This window comes from Trichomycterus rosablanca, chromosome 16, assembly GCF_030014385.1.
Source record: "Trichomycterus rosablanca isolate fTriRos1 chromosome 16, fTriRos1.hap1, whole genome shotgun sequence".
In the NCBI taxonomy this organism is placed as follows: domain Eukaryota; kingdom Metazoa; phylum Chordata; class Actinopteri; order Siluriformes; family Trichomycteridae; genus Trichomycterus; species Trichomycterus rosablanca.
This window is the reverse complement of record NC_086003.1, coordinates 25,461,865-25,480,771: the sequence shown is the minus strand read 5'-3', so window position 1 is coordinate 25,480,771 and position 18,907 is coordinate 25,461,865. Positions and strand designations below refer to the sequence as shown.

The window sequence follows — 18,907 nt, the reverse complement described above, 5'->3', positions numbered from 1 at the left end:
AATATTTAGCTTCTGAAAGTTTCAGTACTCTTGTGCGGTTTAAAATAGCCCAAAGTTAAAGGTTTATTAGCAGCAATGCTACACGGCCAGACGGATTCAAAACAAGCAGCTGTAGCGTTAACCCTTATGCCCTCTACTAATGAACTCAAAGCTGGTCCTGAAATTAATGCTACACATTTCTCATTTCTTCTCTTAGATCAAGCTCACTTTGTTTCCTTGAATAATAAACTGGCTTTGACACATATAATCTCTTGTTTTTTTAGCACACTCTTGGATAATGTAGTTGTCTCTCACATTGTTAGATGTCTACATTAGTTGGTGATTTTGGTTGTTGTTGTTTTTTTTTGTATTAATGTTTTTTTTATATTTGTCCCAGTAGACTCAAGAGCAGGAGCAGGAGCTCAGAGGGCAGTGGACCATGCTGTTATCGGAGGAGTGGTGGCTGTCGTGGTCTTTGCCATGCTTTGTCTTCTTATCATTTTGGGACGATACTTTGCAAGACACAAAGGTACGCAGTTTGTTTTTACAAGAATTGCCCACACGTTTTAAAATGTGGCCACGGTTTTAGGTTGGTTTGATTTAGTTGCTAAGGGCTTGAGGTTTTGTGACTTGCTGGTGAAATTGTTTGCTTTTTTAAAGCTCGTCTGTGACAAAGATCTTCGTCGCTCGTTGCTTGACGCAGTTCTGTTTTTTAATTCTGAAAAGGGTCCACATTTCAGCAGAGCTACTGCTTTCATTTCCAACTGTTATTATTTCTGTCCCTACAGTCTACTGCTTGATAATGAAGTTTGAAGTGGCGTTGTTATTCCCACCACCTTTTTGCACTTTGAAGGTTAATCCTGAAGCACAAGTCAGAGCAAATGGAAAATTCCAGCATCTCTGATTTGAGAGGGTTTTCATGGAAATTGAGGAATATATTTTCATAAATTAATGGTGACTTGAAGCAAAATGATCAACAGGCTTGTTCCTCAAAACATGTGCCATGCCCGTTTTGCAGTGATTTGCTGGTTTTAATGGTACTCATTTGCTGTTGCAAATAAGAGTGGCTGAGATGTATTCTGTAATCAAACTGTCTACCATGTTTTATCATTTGGAATTGGTTTGTGGCGCCTGCTACGTTTGCATATAAAAAGCACTACAGCCTGCAGCACTGTGCTCTACACCTTATTTAAAGGTGTGCATTTTAAAGTCTGTGGGATCAAATTAAATAAGCCACTCCAGACAGTCTTTTAAAACACACCGGTTGCATCAATCAAAAACCTTAAGGTGCCAAAATATGACTTTTATCATCATGCCTTTCTTTCTTTGAACTTTTTACAGGTACCTACTTCACACATGAAGCGAAAGGGGCAGATGATGCAGCCGATGCTGATACAGCCATCATCAACGCTGAAGGTGGACACAACAACTCGGATGAAAAGAAGGAATACTATATCTGATTGTCCAAACCCTTTGCTGGTGTTTATGGTTTAGTTTTTTGATGGGTGGGATGGGTGGAGCATGGACGGGTTGAGAATGGGAAATGGGATTGAAGTTTTTTCTTTGTTTTTATTTCTGGCAATGGAATGATTTAGACTGCTACCAGGACAGCTAAGATGATTTCAGCATTTGTGTTGGGGTGGGAATGAGAGGTTCATGGTCAGGGGTGGGAAATTGGGTAGGGTTGGGGTTGCCAGATGTCGCCATGTATCATTGTAGAATGCTTTACCATTTAACGTCTCCCAAACTGCTGATACTACTTTTGTTCAGTTCAGACCATTTGCAGAAACTTCTGTGCCTTGTTCTGATTTTTTTTCTCTATCATGCTTTTGGTTTCGAACTATTGTGCTGCCCAAAACATAATCACACCCCATTACTTTATTCATAGTCTCTGTCCGCTTTCCTATGAGGGTAATTTTACACAGCGCCTCAAGACACCTCTGCACTGTGTAGCCATCGCGTTCTTTAACTGCGAACCAAAATTCCTTCACATCCTATCCTCTATACTGTGAGAAGGCCAGGAAACATGGCATTATTTTAAGTATTTCTGTAATCACTAAAATGTGTATTTGACATCTTAAACATTGTGTACTAGGAAACTAAATGAGGAAAAGCAAAAGCATGACCCGTTAAGATTATTTCCTAATCCTAATCCTTAACCCAGACCCAGTCACTTCCAACCTATTGCCATAAAGTACAAGTACTGATCCTAAAAACTGTACCTGTTTTTATTCTGTATTGCTATGAAATGGTTATTTTTGACACTGTACAAAATTTCTCCTGATGTATAAATTACATGTGCCAGTACTTTTGAAACCTATCTACTAACTAGAGTGTGTTTAGGTTGCGGCCAATTTATTTCCAGCTCGACCTGCTGCACTTGCACAGGCATGTTGATTAATTCCACTCAGCTAGACAGGGTTAAACGGATATTTATTGTTTTGGAATGATCTTGTATTGTTTCTATCCACAGATTGAAAAAATCCTAAAGACTCATGCTTACATAAAAAGGTCAAAATGTTTTAGCAATTTAACTGCTCTAGTCTATCTAAGCTGGTGGTGATGGTTCTGTAGCACATGCTTATCTGACTACCTAAAATAGTAAAGAAAATTGTGGGTCTGTTAGTAGGTATTAGATTCTGGTTTCAGTATGTATACTGTATACTATAAGACACAACTGCAATTTTTTGTGGTGGGATGCTCTACAGATATGAATACATCTTATTCATCTTATAATACTACCTAAACAGAAATCTTTATCTATCAAAATGCATTTTTCCATGAAGACATAGCAATTACATGATAAAGAGAAGCCTCAGATGTAATTTGGTGGAATTCATTATGATACATACGACTTAATTTATTCCAGCTAATATCATTAACAGTGCAGGTAATACAAACTGGCTTTTGTATTTAATGAAGTGAATCACTACAATGTAAGATTAATCAAGATCCCTGATCACCCCTGTTCCAGCAGATCTATCAGAATTCAATTTTGAGCTCCTGTATGATTTAATAGGTAAAAAAATTAGTGCCCATTTGTGCTGCAATAACATACGTTTAAATACTGTGGTCCAGGAGAGCATAATTGCCTTTGCTTTCTAGTTGGAAGGAATTACTATTAAGGGCATCCATGAGTATCATTTACACAACAGAGGGTAGATAATGCTCTCCTCCAAGTGTGTTTAGGTTAATTATGAGTTTCCATAAACCTGTATTTGTTTGTTTAGGGGTTTTCTTTGTGTCTCAAAGAAAACTCACGCTGTGCTCAATTGGTAGCTTCCTTTGAAAAACAATTTCACTTTTACATAATCTCCATCTCTGATCCAGCACATCGGCTCCAAACAATTAGTGTACTTGGGTGCATCCCAGCAGTCTAAATGATGCCTCTCTGATTCCTTGCTTGTATGCTCTTAATCCCGAGACCTGGGATAGGCAATGAGAGATCAAGGACAGAGAAGATAAGAGGCATTTAGAGTGACAATACACCAATGTTTCCTGTGTGGAAGTCTTTATTCTAGTACATAACACAAGTCACAGCAACCAATTACCCCACAGGTTCAAAAATAATATATTAATGATTTTACAAATGAAATAGTAATATTTTGAATAAAGGTTATTTACCCATTTCAGCTAGGACATTTATCACCAACTGGCAGCTGGATTTGTCCTCACTTCCTTTCCTTGCACCCTCAGATGGAGCTGCTAAAAGTCAAGAAGTCAATATTAAAGAAACAAGATTCATATTTTATTTAGCTATAAGCTGGACCTACATTTTGTGGGATGATATATCTTATGGAGCAGGCTTGGTGATACAGACCAGACAGAACATTTAAAAGAGCAATCGGTGAGATTCCGCATTGAAAAATCAATAAATATAATAACGCTTCATAAATAAGCCTTAGCCATTAGGTTCACTTTACCAGCACCAGTTACCATCAACATGGTCACAATTGTTCTGAATGCTGTCAAGCATTGCAGTGATTCTAAATGTATTTATCAACAGTAGCAACAGATATTAATGTAGTTATAAGTGATATAGCCATGATATGAAAGGTGTAGGCCAACAAACTGCAGGTTCAGAACCTCTGTAACACAGTCAAGCAGACTATATCTAAAAGCCTGCCAGAAGTCTGCTAATTAACAATAGCATTCTGTATTAAATGCTGATCCCAGATGTTTAACATCACATACAGCTATTTAAACACCAACATTCCACCATGACATAAAGCCAGTCAGTCTGAATTGTATATATATGCTCAACACTACTGTAACTAGCACGGTCTGTCACCTTCCTTATATCACACTTTATGTCTGCAGCCAACAGGAAGGGTAAATATTAAACTTTTGGGACTTATCGACAACACATACATTACCTTACACATACCTTACCTTGCTCTCTGGATGAACAGCTTCACTTCACACATAAATATGTAGGCATCAGTAGCTCAGCTAACAGAAGTGTATGTGAATATTGTTTTCTGGCATATTCTCTTTTTGCTTCTTCCTATAAGTGCAAACTGATCAGTGTAAAGCTGAGGCTACATCTTCTGAAGGTTTTCCTGTCACATCGTGCTATTGAGCAGACACCATGATTTGTGCCCTGATGACCTCTGTGTGTAAATAAGACAGAATGAGGTAAGAAGGAGAAATCATGGCCATACTTGTTTTGTTATTTAAAGATAATTTTTCAGTATGTTTTTATTTTAACAGTTTTACAGCACAGTACTTAAGGAATGTCCTGAGGTTTAACTAGAGATGTATGATTGTGACTTTTCCATAGTGGACGTTGTTTAGCTTTGGTGAAAAGTCTGGTGGCTTCGATACACACAAGATTTCAAAGTATATCTTTAACATTTGCATCCGTGAAAGACAGTTTACTGATTTATTGGTCATTTAGACTGGGCCGGTGTATATTTTGTTCAACTTGATATGTTAGACCTATTTTAAATGTGTCGGTTGTGGTCTTTTGAGGACTTGAATGTTTTAAACTAGGACTCTACAGAAATGCAGCGTTGTGCTTTATTGTTGTTTTAAGCACCTCCATTTTTGTCTGTTACTTGTACAGGAAATAAAAATGGTCCACATAAACTCGTGAAAAAGACAACTGCCTTTGGTGAGGTGTGAAACCGGATTTGCGTGTTGTCTTCTTTTTTACTGGTACATTTGTTGTTTTTGCTGATTTTACTGCCCCTCATTTAATAGTGCAACAGTGTTAATGATGTGTTTAGATTATTTGATGATTATTACTTTTCTAATTCCATTTTGATTCTGCCCTGCCTCAGGTTCATTTTACAACTATGTTTGCATCTCAGGTAGATCGCAACATGAGTCCCCTTACATTAATGACGTAGAAGACGAAAGAAAAGCTTCTGCATTAAAATTGTACATTGTATGTAGTTCTTTACTATTTGGTGCACTGTATAAGATGTGTTGAGTATTATTTTTTAGATTTAGTTTACAAAAAAACTGAAAGGTGTATAAAAAGACTGAATCACAAGCACCTGTTCAATCTCAACATATTTACCAGTCTGGCTTTAGATGGGTGGGATCACTGAGAAGTTTTGGTCTGTTTATCACCCATTGTTTAGGTTGATTTTATTGTCTATCTGCTGTACTTGGGCAATGTTACTGTGTATTAATGAATATCCACATTCCCATACACATTTTGTATTGGTTCATTTTAGACATTTTTACAAAAATGGAGAGTTCTTGTCTTAATAAAAAGAAAAGATATTAATGTTCAAAGTAAATGCTGTATTTGTTGTTTATTTGTCCTGTCTTTCTTGTTATCTTAAACTGTTACCATTTTTTTAATTGAAAGTATTTAAAGAAATGACTTGAAAACTTTATACAAATTACATCAATGCCAAATGTAGTTATCAAGCCAATAAATGCATGGCTCCTTATGTTAGCATTTTTATATCAACTGCATTTTTTTTTTATAAATGAAAAAAGCATCCTACAGCTTGATAATATTTTCATTCTGAACGGCAGTAGATTGACACCTATTATTAGAAATACATTACAGATTCCAAGAAATGCTTTTGATTATTTTCAGCTACATTTAGGTCCTAGTACCTTCACAAAACAAATGGCAGATACCAAACATACATTAATTTGTATTAACTGCTTTATTCTGGGTTGTGGTGGATCTGAAGCCTACACAAAAACCTGGACATAAAACAGGAATACACCCTGGACAGGGGTGTCAATCTCTCTTGAGTAGCCAATTCACCTACTGGCAAGTTTGAAAGGTTGAGCAAACCCCTGCCTTAAGGACTAATCAGCAAATGAAAGATCAGACTAAAATGGTGTAAACTACCCATATGAAAGCCAACACTTTTGCCATTCTGTTTTATTCTCACCTCGCTAGGTCTGAGTAGACGTATGCTCAACACGGCATCAATTTGTGATGGCAGGTCTGATATTCCTTGGTCAATTGACTATAGATTTTTTGTGTTAATAAATCTACCAAAGAATGTACTATTCAATATGATTATTTTAATTATCTTAAATTTTCTGTTTATATAAATTTTTATATAAATAACAGCATTCACTGTTTACAAAGGTGACATGAAATAAAGATGTGTGGCGTAACTATGTAGACAAAAACTTCAGTGCAGGACAGACCAGACAGTCCAAACTAACAATGCAAGGCAATACAGATGATGATGTAGATTGAGGTAGAGGTTAAGAAGCTTATGGTGTCTGGTGTAATGAATACTATGTTATATTAGAGAACGGCATTGCACACAATTATTAATATCTACTGTGTGTAAGTAAGAAGCAGTAGCATTGGAGTGGAAGCTTTTCATTTAGGGTTTAGGGCCAGCAGTGTTTTATTTATTTTCCATTGACATACTCAATATACTAATTTATTTAACTGACATTGTTTATGAATTTTAGTGAATTTAAAAATTTTTGTTCTAGTAAAATCCGCATGTGGACATAAGCCACCCCTGAACAATACACATTCAGTAAAACATTTAAATCACTGCCTGTTCTGTGCTTTGTGCATCATAGCTCTCATGAAGCTTGTTAAATTTGAGAGGTCCCACAGATATAATTCACTAGCGTCAGTTAATGTTCATGCTTGTTAGAAGGCATTGTGAATGTTTAAACGACCATAAACTTTACCTTGGCTTAATGTAAGAGTTATAGCAACTCATACCTCCACAATCTCTAATGGTATTCTAACTACTCAGCCCAGATGATATCATATAAAGCACTTTGAGTATTGTATTTTTATTCCTGCATTCTCACACTGCTTCATGGTCAATCTTTAAACTTATTCTTTTGTGCCAGTCCCAGCAAATAACTCTGTAGATGCTGACCATGGGTTTTAGCCTACTTTTCTGCCCTCATATTCATATATAATACCTGCTTCACAAGAGCAAAGCACTATGGTTGTCACAGTGCCAAAGCTGAAAGTCACCTTCGTACCAGATGTGATGACTTCTAAGATGCCAGATAAGCGCACAGATGTCAGGTTGTAACATCTCCTGTGGATAAAGAAAGAATGGGGGTAAGTACCTTTAGAGTAAATGCAAATAGACTGGGTCACGTTTGGTCCCACAGCTGTGTCCCTTACCCTCCCTACTTTGCTTAGTGGTCTGTTAATTTAGAAAAAGCCAGTGTTTAAATTATTTTCTAAGCAAAGCATAATGTATTTTTCAGAATTTTTAAATTATGTTCAAGTTAAAAATATGATTTATTTACACCTGTGAGGGTGTAACATTTGGGCGTAATAATTACAACACATTAAACTGTATTGCATTGAATTGTACACATTGTAGTGAATTTTCATAAATGTGTTTATAAAAAAGAGATCAAACTGCCAAAGCGCCATGTTGTTGTTGTTGCGTTATATTTTTACAAAAATGTCAGTGTAAATACAATACATGGCCAAAAGATTGAGGACACATTCTGAATGCAGATGTTTCAGCCACACCCACTTCTAACAGATGTATTAAATCAAATACATAAAATAAATTATATTCCTCCAACTTTGTGGCAACAGTTCATATGTTTTGTTCAAGGAACCAATTTGAGATGACTTGTGTTTTGTGACATGACAAATTACTTCTTGGAAGAAGCAATTACAGGATGGTAAATTGTGGCCATAAAGGGATGCACATAACAAGCAAGATAGGCGGTGGCATTCAAACAATGCCCTAATGGTATTAGAAGGCAAATAAGAAAACATTTCTCACACCATTAAACCACCAGTAGCCTGAACTGTTGATTTAAGGCAGGTTGGGACCATGGATTGTTTCCATTTGACCATACTATCTGCATTTCACAGCAGAAATCTACATTTATTACACATTTTTATACGCAAAGCTGCCACTCACTAGATGTTTTTTCGCACATTGTGTATGAAAGTCACAGATAAGCATTCTGTAAAATATTAAGGCAAGGCACACTGTAACACCCTGGATGGGGTGCCAGTCCATCGAAGGGCAGCCATACATACACACCCACATACACCTATAGGGCAATTCAGTGTCTCCAATTAACCTGGCTGCATGTTTTTGGACTGTGGGAGGAAACCGGAGACCCGGAGGAAACCCACACAGACACGGGGAGAACATGCAAACTCCGCACAGAAAGGACCCGGACTGCCCCGGCTGGGGATCGAACCCAGGACCTTCTTGCTGTGAGGCGACAGTGCTACTCACCAAGCCATCGTGCCACCCAAATTGAAAAACAGCATAAGATAAATAAGAAAAATTAAAGTAAAATTCGGTTGAACATAAATTAAAGATAATTTGGAGACTGGATGCTGTGAATGAATTTGAATATTTTTGGTGAGTTCAGGTATGTAATCATCTCTAAAACACTAAAATACTTTGTAAAACTACTATATTAGGTTTGTTTTAAGGTTGTAACATATCAGTGAAGTGCTTGTGAGTAATAAAGCCCATTGAAAAGGGGTTATTTTTGGTTAATTAGTCAAGGAACCGATTTCAGGAATGTTGGCTAATTCGCTACATGCTAAAGAGTGCTTATTAGTAGCCTTCATTAATAACGAGTTCATTTAAATTTTTTTGGAAGTAATGTGAAATGTATATTTAACTTCTAGTCGAAATAAGTACAAATGCAAGCTTGTTTTGTAGTTAATTGTGTTTGTTTGATTCAAATCGAGTGATTCATACTAAGTGACTTAGATTCATTGATTCAAATGTGTCGATTCAAGCTCTGATTCAGTGGGTTTGTACTATTGTTTTGAAGTAGATGCTACTTTGTGATAAATTTATTATATTTGAAATTTATAATCGTATACATTTGTATGTTCACTGCATTTCTATGTATATTACCAAGAAAGTTTAATTTAGAATATTTTTTGTAGTTAAAATGTTTATGCACTGAACATTGAATAAACAGAAATATGCATGTGGACAAAAAGATGCAAACATTTAAGTCATTTAATTTGTTAATTTTTTGTATAATGGTGTTGCTGTAACAAACTGATGGTAAAATTGGGTTAAATGCCTTTTTTTCCCCAATCACCATAGCATCATCTGTTACCTATTCACCTGTTTACCTCAGGAACAATCCAAAACACTTCACAGTCACATTACTGCTGTTTTAACCAATATAAAATGTGTTGCAGGCGTGCACCAATTTAAGAATTAGCATTTATATTTACAAAAAAACAATAAAGTTAATAAGGTAAGACATGAAATGTCTCTCCTTTATGCTGTTTTTAATTGAATGCATGTGAAAGAAGTTTGCAAATGCTGCCTCTGCTTTCTGTTAATTTACAGTTTACCTCCTTTTTGGAATTAGGATTGAATAATTAATTAGCTAGTTCTCTAGCTGGTTAGTTTGGAAAAAAGGACAGAACAGCCATGTGCTGGACTAACAGTAATAATGGTTTATTCAGATGGAATGATGTTCACAATCAACTAGATTATTTGAATACACTTTTTCTCCTGATTTTAAGCACGTCGAATTTTTACCCAATTGCGTTATGCTTCCTCTCCACTGGTGCTGACCGCCGCCCCGATTGAGGAGAGCGAACTGTCACGCGTCCCCTCCGACACGTAAGCAGTAGCCGACTGCATCCTTTCACCTGCACGAGGCGAGTTCACATGCCGATCAGCCCTGTGGACGGAGAGCCACACCCTGATCAGCGTTATTCCTCTTTCTGTGCAGACACCATCAATCAGCCAGCAGAGGTCGTAATTGCATCAGTTATGAGGTCCCTATCCGACTCCCTCCCTGAATGAGCAACAGCCGCATATAGCTGCCCAGCCCAGCTGGATGGCAGAGCTGAGATTCGATACGAACGGCGAATACACTTTTAAAAAGTAGTTAGTTACAAATTGTGTACAGTTCTTCATATGCCAGCACACATGGAACTTTTTGTGATTAGTGATTAAGATATTCTTTGCCAAATGTCCAGATAAAACCCTGTTCTTCTGACTGTTACTCTTTGCACAGCTTTTCATTTATATTTCAACAAATTCATAAACTTAACTTGTATGTAGAAGAGTCTGGAGTTTGGTTGTAATGTTATTGCTACAGGTCACTTCATTCATTATGGGTGTTTTGTGCTTGAGCTTTAGATCATGGACTGATAATGGGGCATTCTCCCTTAGGATTTTTAGGTAAAGCACAATATTTATGGTTACCTTTATGGCAAGTTGCGCAGACCATGAAGCAGCAAAACATCCACCCACCATCGCATTATCACCACTATGTTGGACTATTATGATGATGAATGTGCACGGCACGGTGGCTCGGTGGGTAGCACTGTTGCCTCACAACAAAAAGGTCCTGGGTTCGATACCCAGGTGGGGTGGTCTGGGTCCTTTTTGTGTGGAGTATGTTTTCCACATGGGTTTCCCAGGGTCTACGGTTTCCTCCCACAGTCCAAAGACGTGCAAGTGAGGTGAATTGGTTTTAACATTAAACTTGTGAACTGATTAATTTTGTGTAAGCAGTAACTACCTGTTCTGTCATGAATGTAACCAAATTGTGTAAAACATGACGTTAAAATCCTAATAAATAAATAAAATGATGATGAATGTAAAAAGAACAAAATAATCCAGCATATAACAGCCCTGATGCTCAGTTCACCTTTCTTATGACTTGTTTATGCAAGAGCCTCATATTAGAGTAGGTCTTTTTAGGCAGCATTGGAACTTGTGCTGAGAATAGACAGTCTGATTACCTTCAGATTTCTTTTGTTGGCAGAATAACACAACATTGTGATATAATCCTCACTCTCAATCACTCACCCTGCACAAATTGCAATGTTATGAATTCCATTATGGTCATCTATAGACACCAAACTAGCCTTTACAGGATCTAAATGGACTCGCTGATAGCTGCTAGGAAGAAAGAGGAAATCATTCAGTCCAACAATAGTGGCCCTTAATGGTGTTGGCCCTCTACACAGTGCATGCCAGGTCAATAGGTGAAAAGGATACTGATTCATGAAATTGCTACAGATTTCCAGCTAGAAAGATGGTGAAATGGTGTATTAAACTCAATATAGTGTTTTGTATCAGGATGGTGCTTTGGAGGAATGGAGGAGATTGAGTCATTTCTCTGTGTTCTAGAGTTATATGAAAGTTTGATTTACTGATCCAGAGATTAGCAATAATTCTCCTTTTTCCAAGGCAATCATCTCACTTTATCAGTGCTACTGAGGTCATGGAGCTCTGGGGAAGCTGCATGATTCTGCAATAGTTTTTATCCCCAAGCAACCCAAGTTATTTTAAAAGCTAGGAGCAATTAATTATATAGAGACACAGCTGTATTTAAACCTAAAATAATAATAATACATCTGGTAAATCGTAAACCGTCCTAATTCTTTTATTCGGTCTAGTTGGCATTCAAAGACATGCTCTTAAAAAATACAGTGTATCACAAAAGTGAGTACACCCCTCACATTTCTGCAGATATTTAAGTATATCTTTTCATGGGACAACACTGACAAAATGACACTTTGACACAATGAAAAGTAGACTGTGTGCAGCTTATATAACAGTGTAAATTTATTCTTCCCTCAAAATAACTCAATATACAGCCATTAATGTCTAAACCACCGGCAACAAAAGTGAGTACACCCCTTAGTAAAAAGTCCTGAAGTGTCAATATTTTGTGTGGCCACCATTATTTCCCAGAACTGCCTTAACTCTCCTGGGCATGGAGTTTACCAGAGCTTCACAGGTTGCCACTGGAATGCTTTTCCACTCCTCCATGACGACATCACGGAGCTGGCAGATATTCGAGACTTTGCGCTCCTCCACCTTCCGCTTGAGGATGCCCCAAAGATGTTCTATTGGGTTTAGGTCTGGAAACATGCTTGGCCAGTCCATCACCTTTACCCTCAGCCTCTTCAATAAAGCAGTGGTCGTCTTAGAGGTGTGTTTGGGGTCATTATCATGCTGGAACACTGCCCTGCGACCCAGTTTCCGGAGGGAGGGGATCATGCTCTGCTTCAGTATTTCACAGTACATATTGGAGTTCATGTGTCCCTCAATGAAATGTAACTCCCCAACACCTGCTGCACTCATGCAGCCCCAGACCATGGCATTCCCACCACCATGCTTGACTGTAGGCATGACACACTTATCTTTGTACTCCTCACCTGATTGCCGCCACTCATGCTTGAGACCATCTGAACCAAACAAATTAATCTTGGTCTCATCAGACCATAGGACATGGTTCCAGTAATCCATGTCCTTTGTTGACATGTCTTCAGCAAACTGTTTGCGGGCTTTCTTGTGTAGAGACTTCAGAAAAGGCTTCCTTCTGGGGTGACAGCAATGCAGACCAATTTGATGTAGTGTGCGGCGTATGGTCTGAGCACTGCCAGGCTGACCCCCCACCTTTTCAATCTCTGCAGCAATGCTGACAGCACTCCTGCGCCTATCTTTCAAAGACAGCAGTTGGATGTGACGCTGAGCACGTGCACTCAGCTTCTTTGGACGACCAACGCGAGGTCTGTTCTGAGTGGACCCTGCTCTTTTAAAACGCTGGATGATCTTGGCCACTGTGCTGCAGCTCAGTTTCAGGGTGTTGGCAATCTTCTTGTAGCCTTGGCCATCTTCATGTAGCGCAACAATTCGTCTTTTAAGATCCTCAGAGAGTTCTTTGCCATGAGGTGCTATGTTGGAACTTTCAGTGACCAGTATGAGAGAGTGTGAGAGCTGTACTACTAAATTGAACACACCTGCTCCCTATGCACACCTGAGACCTAGTAACACTAACAAATCACATGACATTTTGGAGGGAAAATGACAAGCAGTGCTCAATTTGGACATTTAGGGGTGTAGTCTCTTAGGGGTGTACTCACTTTTGTTGCCGGTGGTTTAGACATTAATGGCTGTATATTGAGTTATTTTGAGGGAAGAATAAATTTACACTGTTATATAAGCTGCACACAGACTACTTTTCATTGTGTCAAAGTGTCATTTTGTCAGTGTTGTCCCATGAAAAGATATACTTAAATATCTGCAGAAATGTGAGGGGTGTACTCACTCTTGTGATACACTGTACATGTACTTCAGAATAGTCAGAAAAAGGCTATACCACCACCAATTCTTGTGCATTGTTCAAACAGTCTGGAGTTTGGATGAAATACTCTAGTGATCTAACGTTAGCACACTAGCCAAAAGACATGCTGAATTAACTGTATCAATCACATTAAGATGTTTTTCTTTTCATACTCACACTTGTGTAATACTGTAAAAAAAACAACAACAACAAATGTTAGATATTTAACCAGCATTCCAAACCCTTCACTACACTACTAAACAGTATGTCTACATGCTTTTAGTAGAAGTATTGTTTAGGCACATTATTAGGTAAAGTGTATTATTAGGTAAACATTACATTTGAACTCATAGGTAGGCTTTAGTTCACATTTTATTTGACCGGCTACTGGCTTTTTGTCAGCCACTCAAGTTTGTTCGTTTGTTTGTTTATTATTGTTTGTTTAATGTTATGTTCGCCCTCATGTTGCCTAGCAACACTGTTAACGGACTACGTGATTTCGCGGAAGAATGCTTTTTGTAAGTGTTTTTGTAAATAAAAACATTTATTTATTTAACATTGTTGTATTTTGTTTTATGTTTTATGTTGACCGCCGTTTTATAAAAGCATTAAGCCACTCGAGACCGTGCGTTACTGCTATGATTTTATCACGGGGAACGACCTTCCCCATGATAAAATCGCAGTAACGCACGGTCTCTCGTGGCTTATTGCTTTATTTTACACTCTGGTTACATTCATGACAGGAACGGTAGTTACTCATTACACAAGATTCATCAGTTCACAAGTTTATATCAAACACAGTCATGGACAATTTTGTACCTCCAATTCACCTCACTTGCACGTCTTTGGACTGTGGGAGAAAACAGGAGCACCCAGAGGAAACCTACACAGACACGGGGAGAACATGCAAACTCCACACAGAAAGGACCCGGACCGCCCCATTTGGGGATCGAACCCAGGACCCTCTTGCTGTGAGGCGACAGTGTTACCCACCGAGCCACCGTGCCGCCCCAGCCTCTCGAGCCAAATTTCAAACTCATGCTTTTTATTTCCCAACATTTTATTTATTCTTATTAGAAAATACAATATATATTTTTTTTTAAATACAGTAAAAAGCAACAACAAATCAATCATATAATTAACATTAATTAAAAGAAATCATCTTTATATATTAAAAATTAATTGACTTCAAGCATTACCATAGGTCTCTTTCCCCAAAATGACCTTTCAGATCTAAAAACGCTGTACATTTTAGGCAAAAGGCCTCCCGTTTGATTTAGTTCTGAGAGGTGTGTGAGATGCAGAATCATTATTTAGTACACAGTACTACATTTTGTCACATTACAGAAATTTAATTTAGGACAGCAGAAAATATTAAAATAACCAGGGGTCGATTATTCTTTGGCAAACAACAGGCAAAGAATATTTGGTCATTATTATTCAGAAACATAAAAATCCAACTAATTGAGTACATGCTTCATTTTTACCTTCATTAGCATTAGTCTTGGAGCATTTTATGAAAATCTTTCATGGCACATAATTAGTGGTTTTGAGAACTTTTCACTAGCATATTATAAAACCAGTTGTACTGGGAGAAATGTGTGCTGTGGTTTTTTCATGCATGTGTTGTTTAGTAATTTTTTCAGTTTTTCATGATTTTATATGATTGCTACTGATTTCGCGAAGTATTTTTTAACCAGTAGAAACTTTCTTATAATAAAAATAGGTGCAGTTAGAATGAGATCTTTGTCATGTTTACATCATTAATACCAACAACTTGATTTACTTGAACATAACCTTTTTATATATACTTTTTCATATATTTTTAATGTAATGAATTCATTTACAATAAATGGTTCGTACAGAGCATTTAAAGTCATGTCAAAACATCTCAATCAGTCTAGCCCACTCTAAATCTTTTGTTTCTTTTTGCCATTTGCTGAACGTTTTTCAACTTCAGGTTGTTACATAACCCAATGGTGCGTGAGCTTCAGATAATGGACTAAAAATGAGGCATTCTCTCTCTTAGGATTTTTCAGGTAGAAAGCAGAATTCATGGTAAATTACGTCACCCAGACCACAAGGGAGCAACACATCCAGTCAACATCACATTACCACCTCCGTGTTTGACTCAGTGGCATAACTAGGAGCTCATGGGCCCCAATGCAAAAAAAAAAAAAGTACATTATATATATTTATAACAAATGTGAGACAAGTCTTTATTTGCAGCTCCTTGCAGCTATTCTTTAAACACCATTTCTTTTTAAATGTGTAATCATGAATCAAGTGATGTTTAGATTCAACAAGGCTTTTAGTAATCAGAACTGGTTTTGTCTACTCTTATTAAAACCAGTGATTAATTACATTTTCTTAATTGCTTGATTGAGTAAGTAATAGGGGCAATTAGATTTTCACACAGTGTGCTTTTTTTCTTTCCAAATAATAATCTAATTTACCACGTTCTAATGTTGTATATGAAAGTTAGTTTAAAAGACAGAAACAACTTGCTGTGACATGTAAAAGCTGTTGAACATTTTTGGCATTTAGCTTTTATCCAGAGCAACACACAGAAGTGCATTTTGCTTACACCTGCTACCAGACATTTCTCCATTACTTTCAAAACTGTATTCTTGTGCATACAGCAAAATAGACCATGAACCTGGTCAGATGTATATACAAAGCCCAGTTGCAGAAAATATATAAAACAACAATCTGTATTTTTCCATTTTCTTGAACCTGTGTAAGACAAAAGTGCAAAGAAATTATTTTTAATGTTTTGCCTTGATATTTAGTAATTTAGTCATTTTAAAGCATCAACTAAAAAGCATCAACCAAAAATATCCAGCCAACAGCACCCCCAACTCAAACAGCAGCAATAGATGCGCGATCGTCTCTGACTTCACATTTACAAGGTGGACCATCTAGGTAGGCGTGACAAATAGAGAAGACAGTGAGTGGACACGGTATTTAAAAACTCGAGCAGCGCTGCTGTGTCTGATCCACTCATACCAGCACAACACACACTAACACACCACCACCATGTCAGTGTCACTGAGAATGATCCACCACCCAAATAATACCTGCTCTGTGGTGGTCCTGTGGTGGTACTGACCATTGAAGAACAGGGTGAGAGCAGGCTAAAAAGGTATGTAGAGAGACATATGGACTACAGTCAGTAATTGTAGAACTACAAAGTGCTTCTATATGGTAAGTGGAGCTGATAAAATGGACAGTGAGTGTAGAAACAAGTAGGTGGTTTTAATGTTATGGCTGATCGGTGTGTGTATATATAAATATATATATATATATATATATATATATATATATATATAGCGCTGGGTTTAAACTCGGTGGATTAGAACACAGTAAAATGTTTCTCTAAAGAATGTTTTTACTTTGTAGATTATCCATCATTTTTGTTTGTGTAATATCCTAAAGCAAACCCAGCTGGTGTTGTGCAGAAATGCCATTGTACAGTTTGTAAGTCACAGGCAGTAAAAGCTTCTAACAGCGTGCTACTCTATGTGAACTTTATTTTAAGGCTTTAATGGCTTTTGACTTGCCTGTCGTCACATCTCAGAATTTTTTTTAATGTCAATGACACAGAAAGTCTGTCGAGATGCAGAACTTTTTCCATCAGGACCATACCAGATCCAGAGATGTTAATCAATCCATAATGTGGGCTAAGTGGAATAAACAATAGTCTCATTACATGTTTACTTATAAATACTACTAAAGTGTACCTTTTTATTAGGCCTGGCTCGATACCACTTTTTTATGTCCGATACCGATACTCCAAATTGAGTATCTGCCGATACCAATCCGATACCGTCATTTCTCCTCTCAAACAGCTAATCTGTAATAATACACGTCTCAATGCACCATGGTTAAACTAGATATATAAATAATGATGCTCAGACTGTGAAACAAATATTCTAAAGGAATAAATACAGAACCTACAACATCACACAAATACAAAACTGCTGTTTTTTTAACTTTTACACAGAACATTTAGCAGCATTTTGGCTTGTTTAACAAAAGTGTCTACAATTGGAAGATGTGGATGTCAATCAAACTTGATGGACCAATTAGAATTGATGCAGAGTTGAGATTTTCTGTTAAAGTTCTGTCACGTTTTTAGATGATTAAAAACCAAAGAGCGCTTATTACAAAACCCTGCTGGATTTTGAAGAGGAAAACGGGTAACGGTGTAGTTTGTTTTATTTCATAACACTAATGGATTAATGGTTGAGATATCTACAAGCTGAGACAAGACGCGATTTTCATTGTGTTTAAACAGTGTTTTTAGATGTGGCAGTAGTAGAGGATTTTTTTTTAAATGCTAAAAGTTGAAGTAGATCAGTGTGTTTTAATTTCTGAATGGCTGTTGCGGATGAGTTGTAGATCAGTGGCACACGTTAATGATGTCATCAAGAGAGAGCTGGCAATAAACGGCGCTCTGTTGGAACATACACTGCCTGGCCAAAAAAAAGGTCACCACCTGGATTTAACTAAGCAAATAGGTAAGAGCCTCCCATTGAATAGTTACTGCATGGGTGATTATGTTTCAGCTGGCAACAAGTTATTTTAATTTAAAATTTTAATCTGTTTCAGAAGGGTCAAATTATTGGCATGCATCAAGCAAAGAAAACATCTAAGGAGAAGCTGAAACTACTAAAAATCGGGTTAAGAAGATGAAACATCATCTTCCAGGAAGTAATGTGGTCGGAAAAAAATCTTGAATGATCGTGATCGGCGATCACTTAAACGTTTGGTGAAATCAAATGGTAGAAAAACTACAGTAGAACTCATGGATATGTTTAATAGTGAAAGTAAGAGCATTTCCACACGCACAATGCGGAGGGAACTCAAGGGATTGGGACTAAACAGCTGTGTAGCCTTAAGAAAACCACTTGTCAGTGAGGCTATCCGGCAAAAACGGCTTCAATTTGCTATGGAGCATAAAGATTGGACTCTGGAGCAATGGAAGAAGGTCATGTGGTCTGATGAGTCCAGATTTACCCCATTCCAGAGTGATGGGTGCATCAGGGTAAGAAGAGAGGCGGCTGAAGTGATGCACCCATCTTGCATAGCGCCTACCGTACAAGCCTGTGGGGGCGGTGCTATGATCTGGGTTTGCTGCAGTTGGTCAGGGTCTAGGTTCAGCAACGTTATGTGCCCAAAGAATGAGGTCAGCTGACTACCTGAATATACTGAACGACCAGGTTATTCCATCAATGGATTTTTTCTTCCCTGATGGCACGGGCATATTCCAAGATGACAATGCCAGGATTCATTGGGCTCAAATTGTGAAAGAGTGCTTCAGGGAGCGTGAGACATCATTTTCACACATGGATTGGCCACCACAGAGTCCAGACCTGAACCCCATTGAGAATCTTTGGGATGTGCT

General features: G+C 37.6%; 1 protein-coding gene across 5 annotated transcripts in view; it reads left to right on the top strand.

Moving 5' to 3' along the window:
• Nucleotides 1-3,151, top strand: part of cadm1a (cell adhesion molecule 1a) — a 457,331-nt gene extending 454,180 nt beyond the window's left edge. For 4 of the 5 annotated variants that reach the window (XM_063011201.1, XM_063011204.1, XM_063011203.1 and 1 more), the window contains 2 exons: nucleotides 380-508; nucleotides 1,321-3,151. In XM_063011201.1, the coding sequence (XP_062867271.1) occupies nucleotides 380-508; nucleotides 1,321-1,439 (248 nt within the window). In that variant the 3' untranslated portion in view covers nucleotides 1,440-3,151. Of the gene's footprint in view, nucleotides 1-376; nucleotides 509-1,320 lie in introns of all 5 variants that reach the window. The other variant, XM_063011202.1, reaches the window with a different exon arrangement.
• Nucleotides 3,152-18,907: the final 15,756 nt, after the last annotated feature.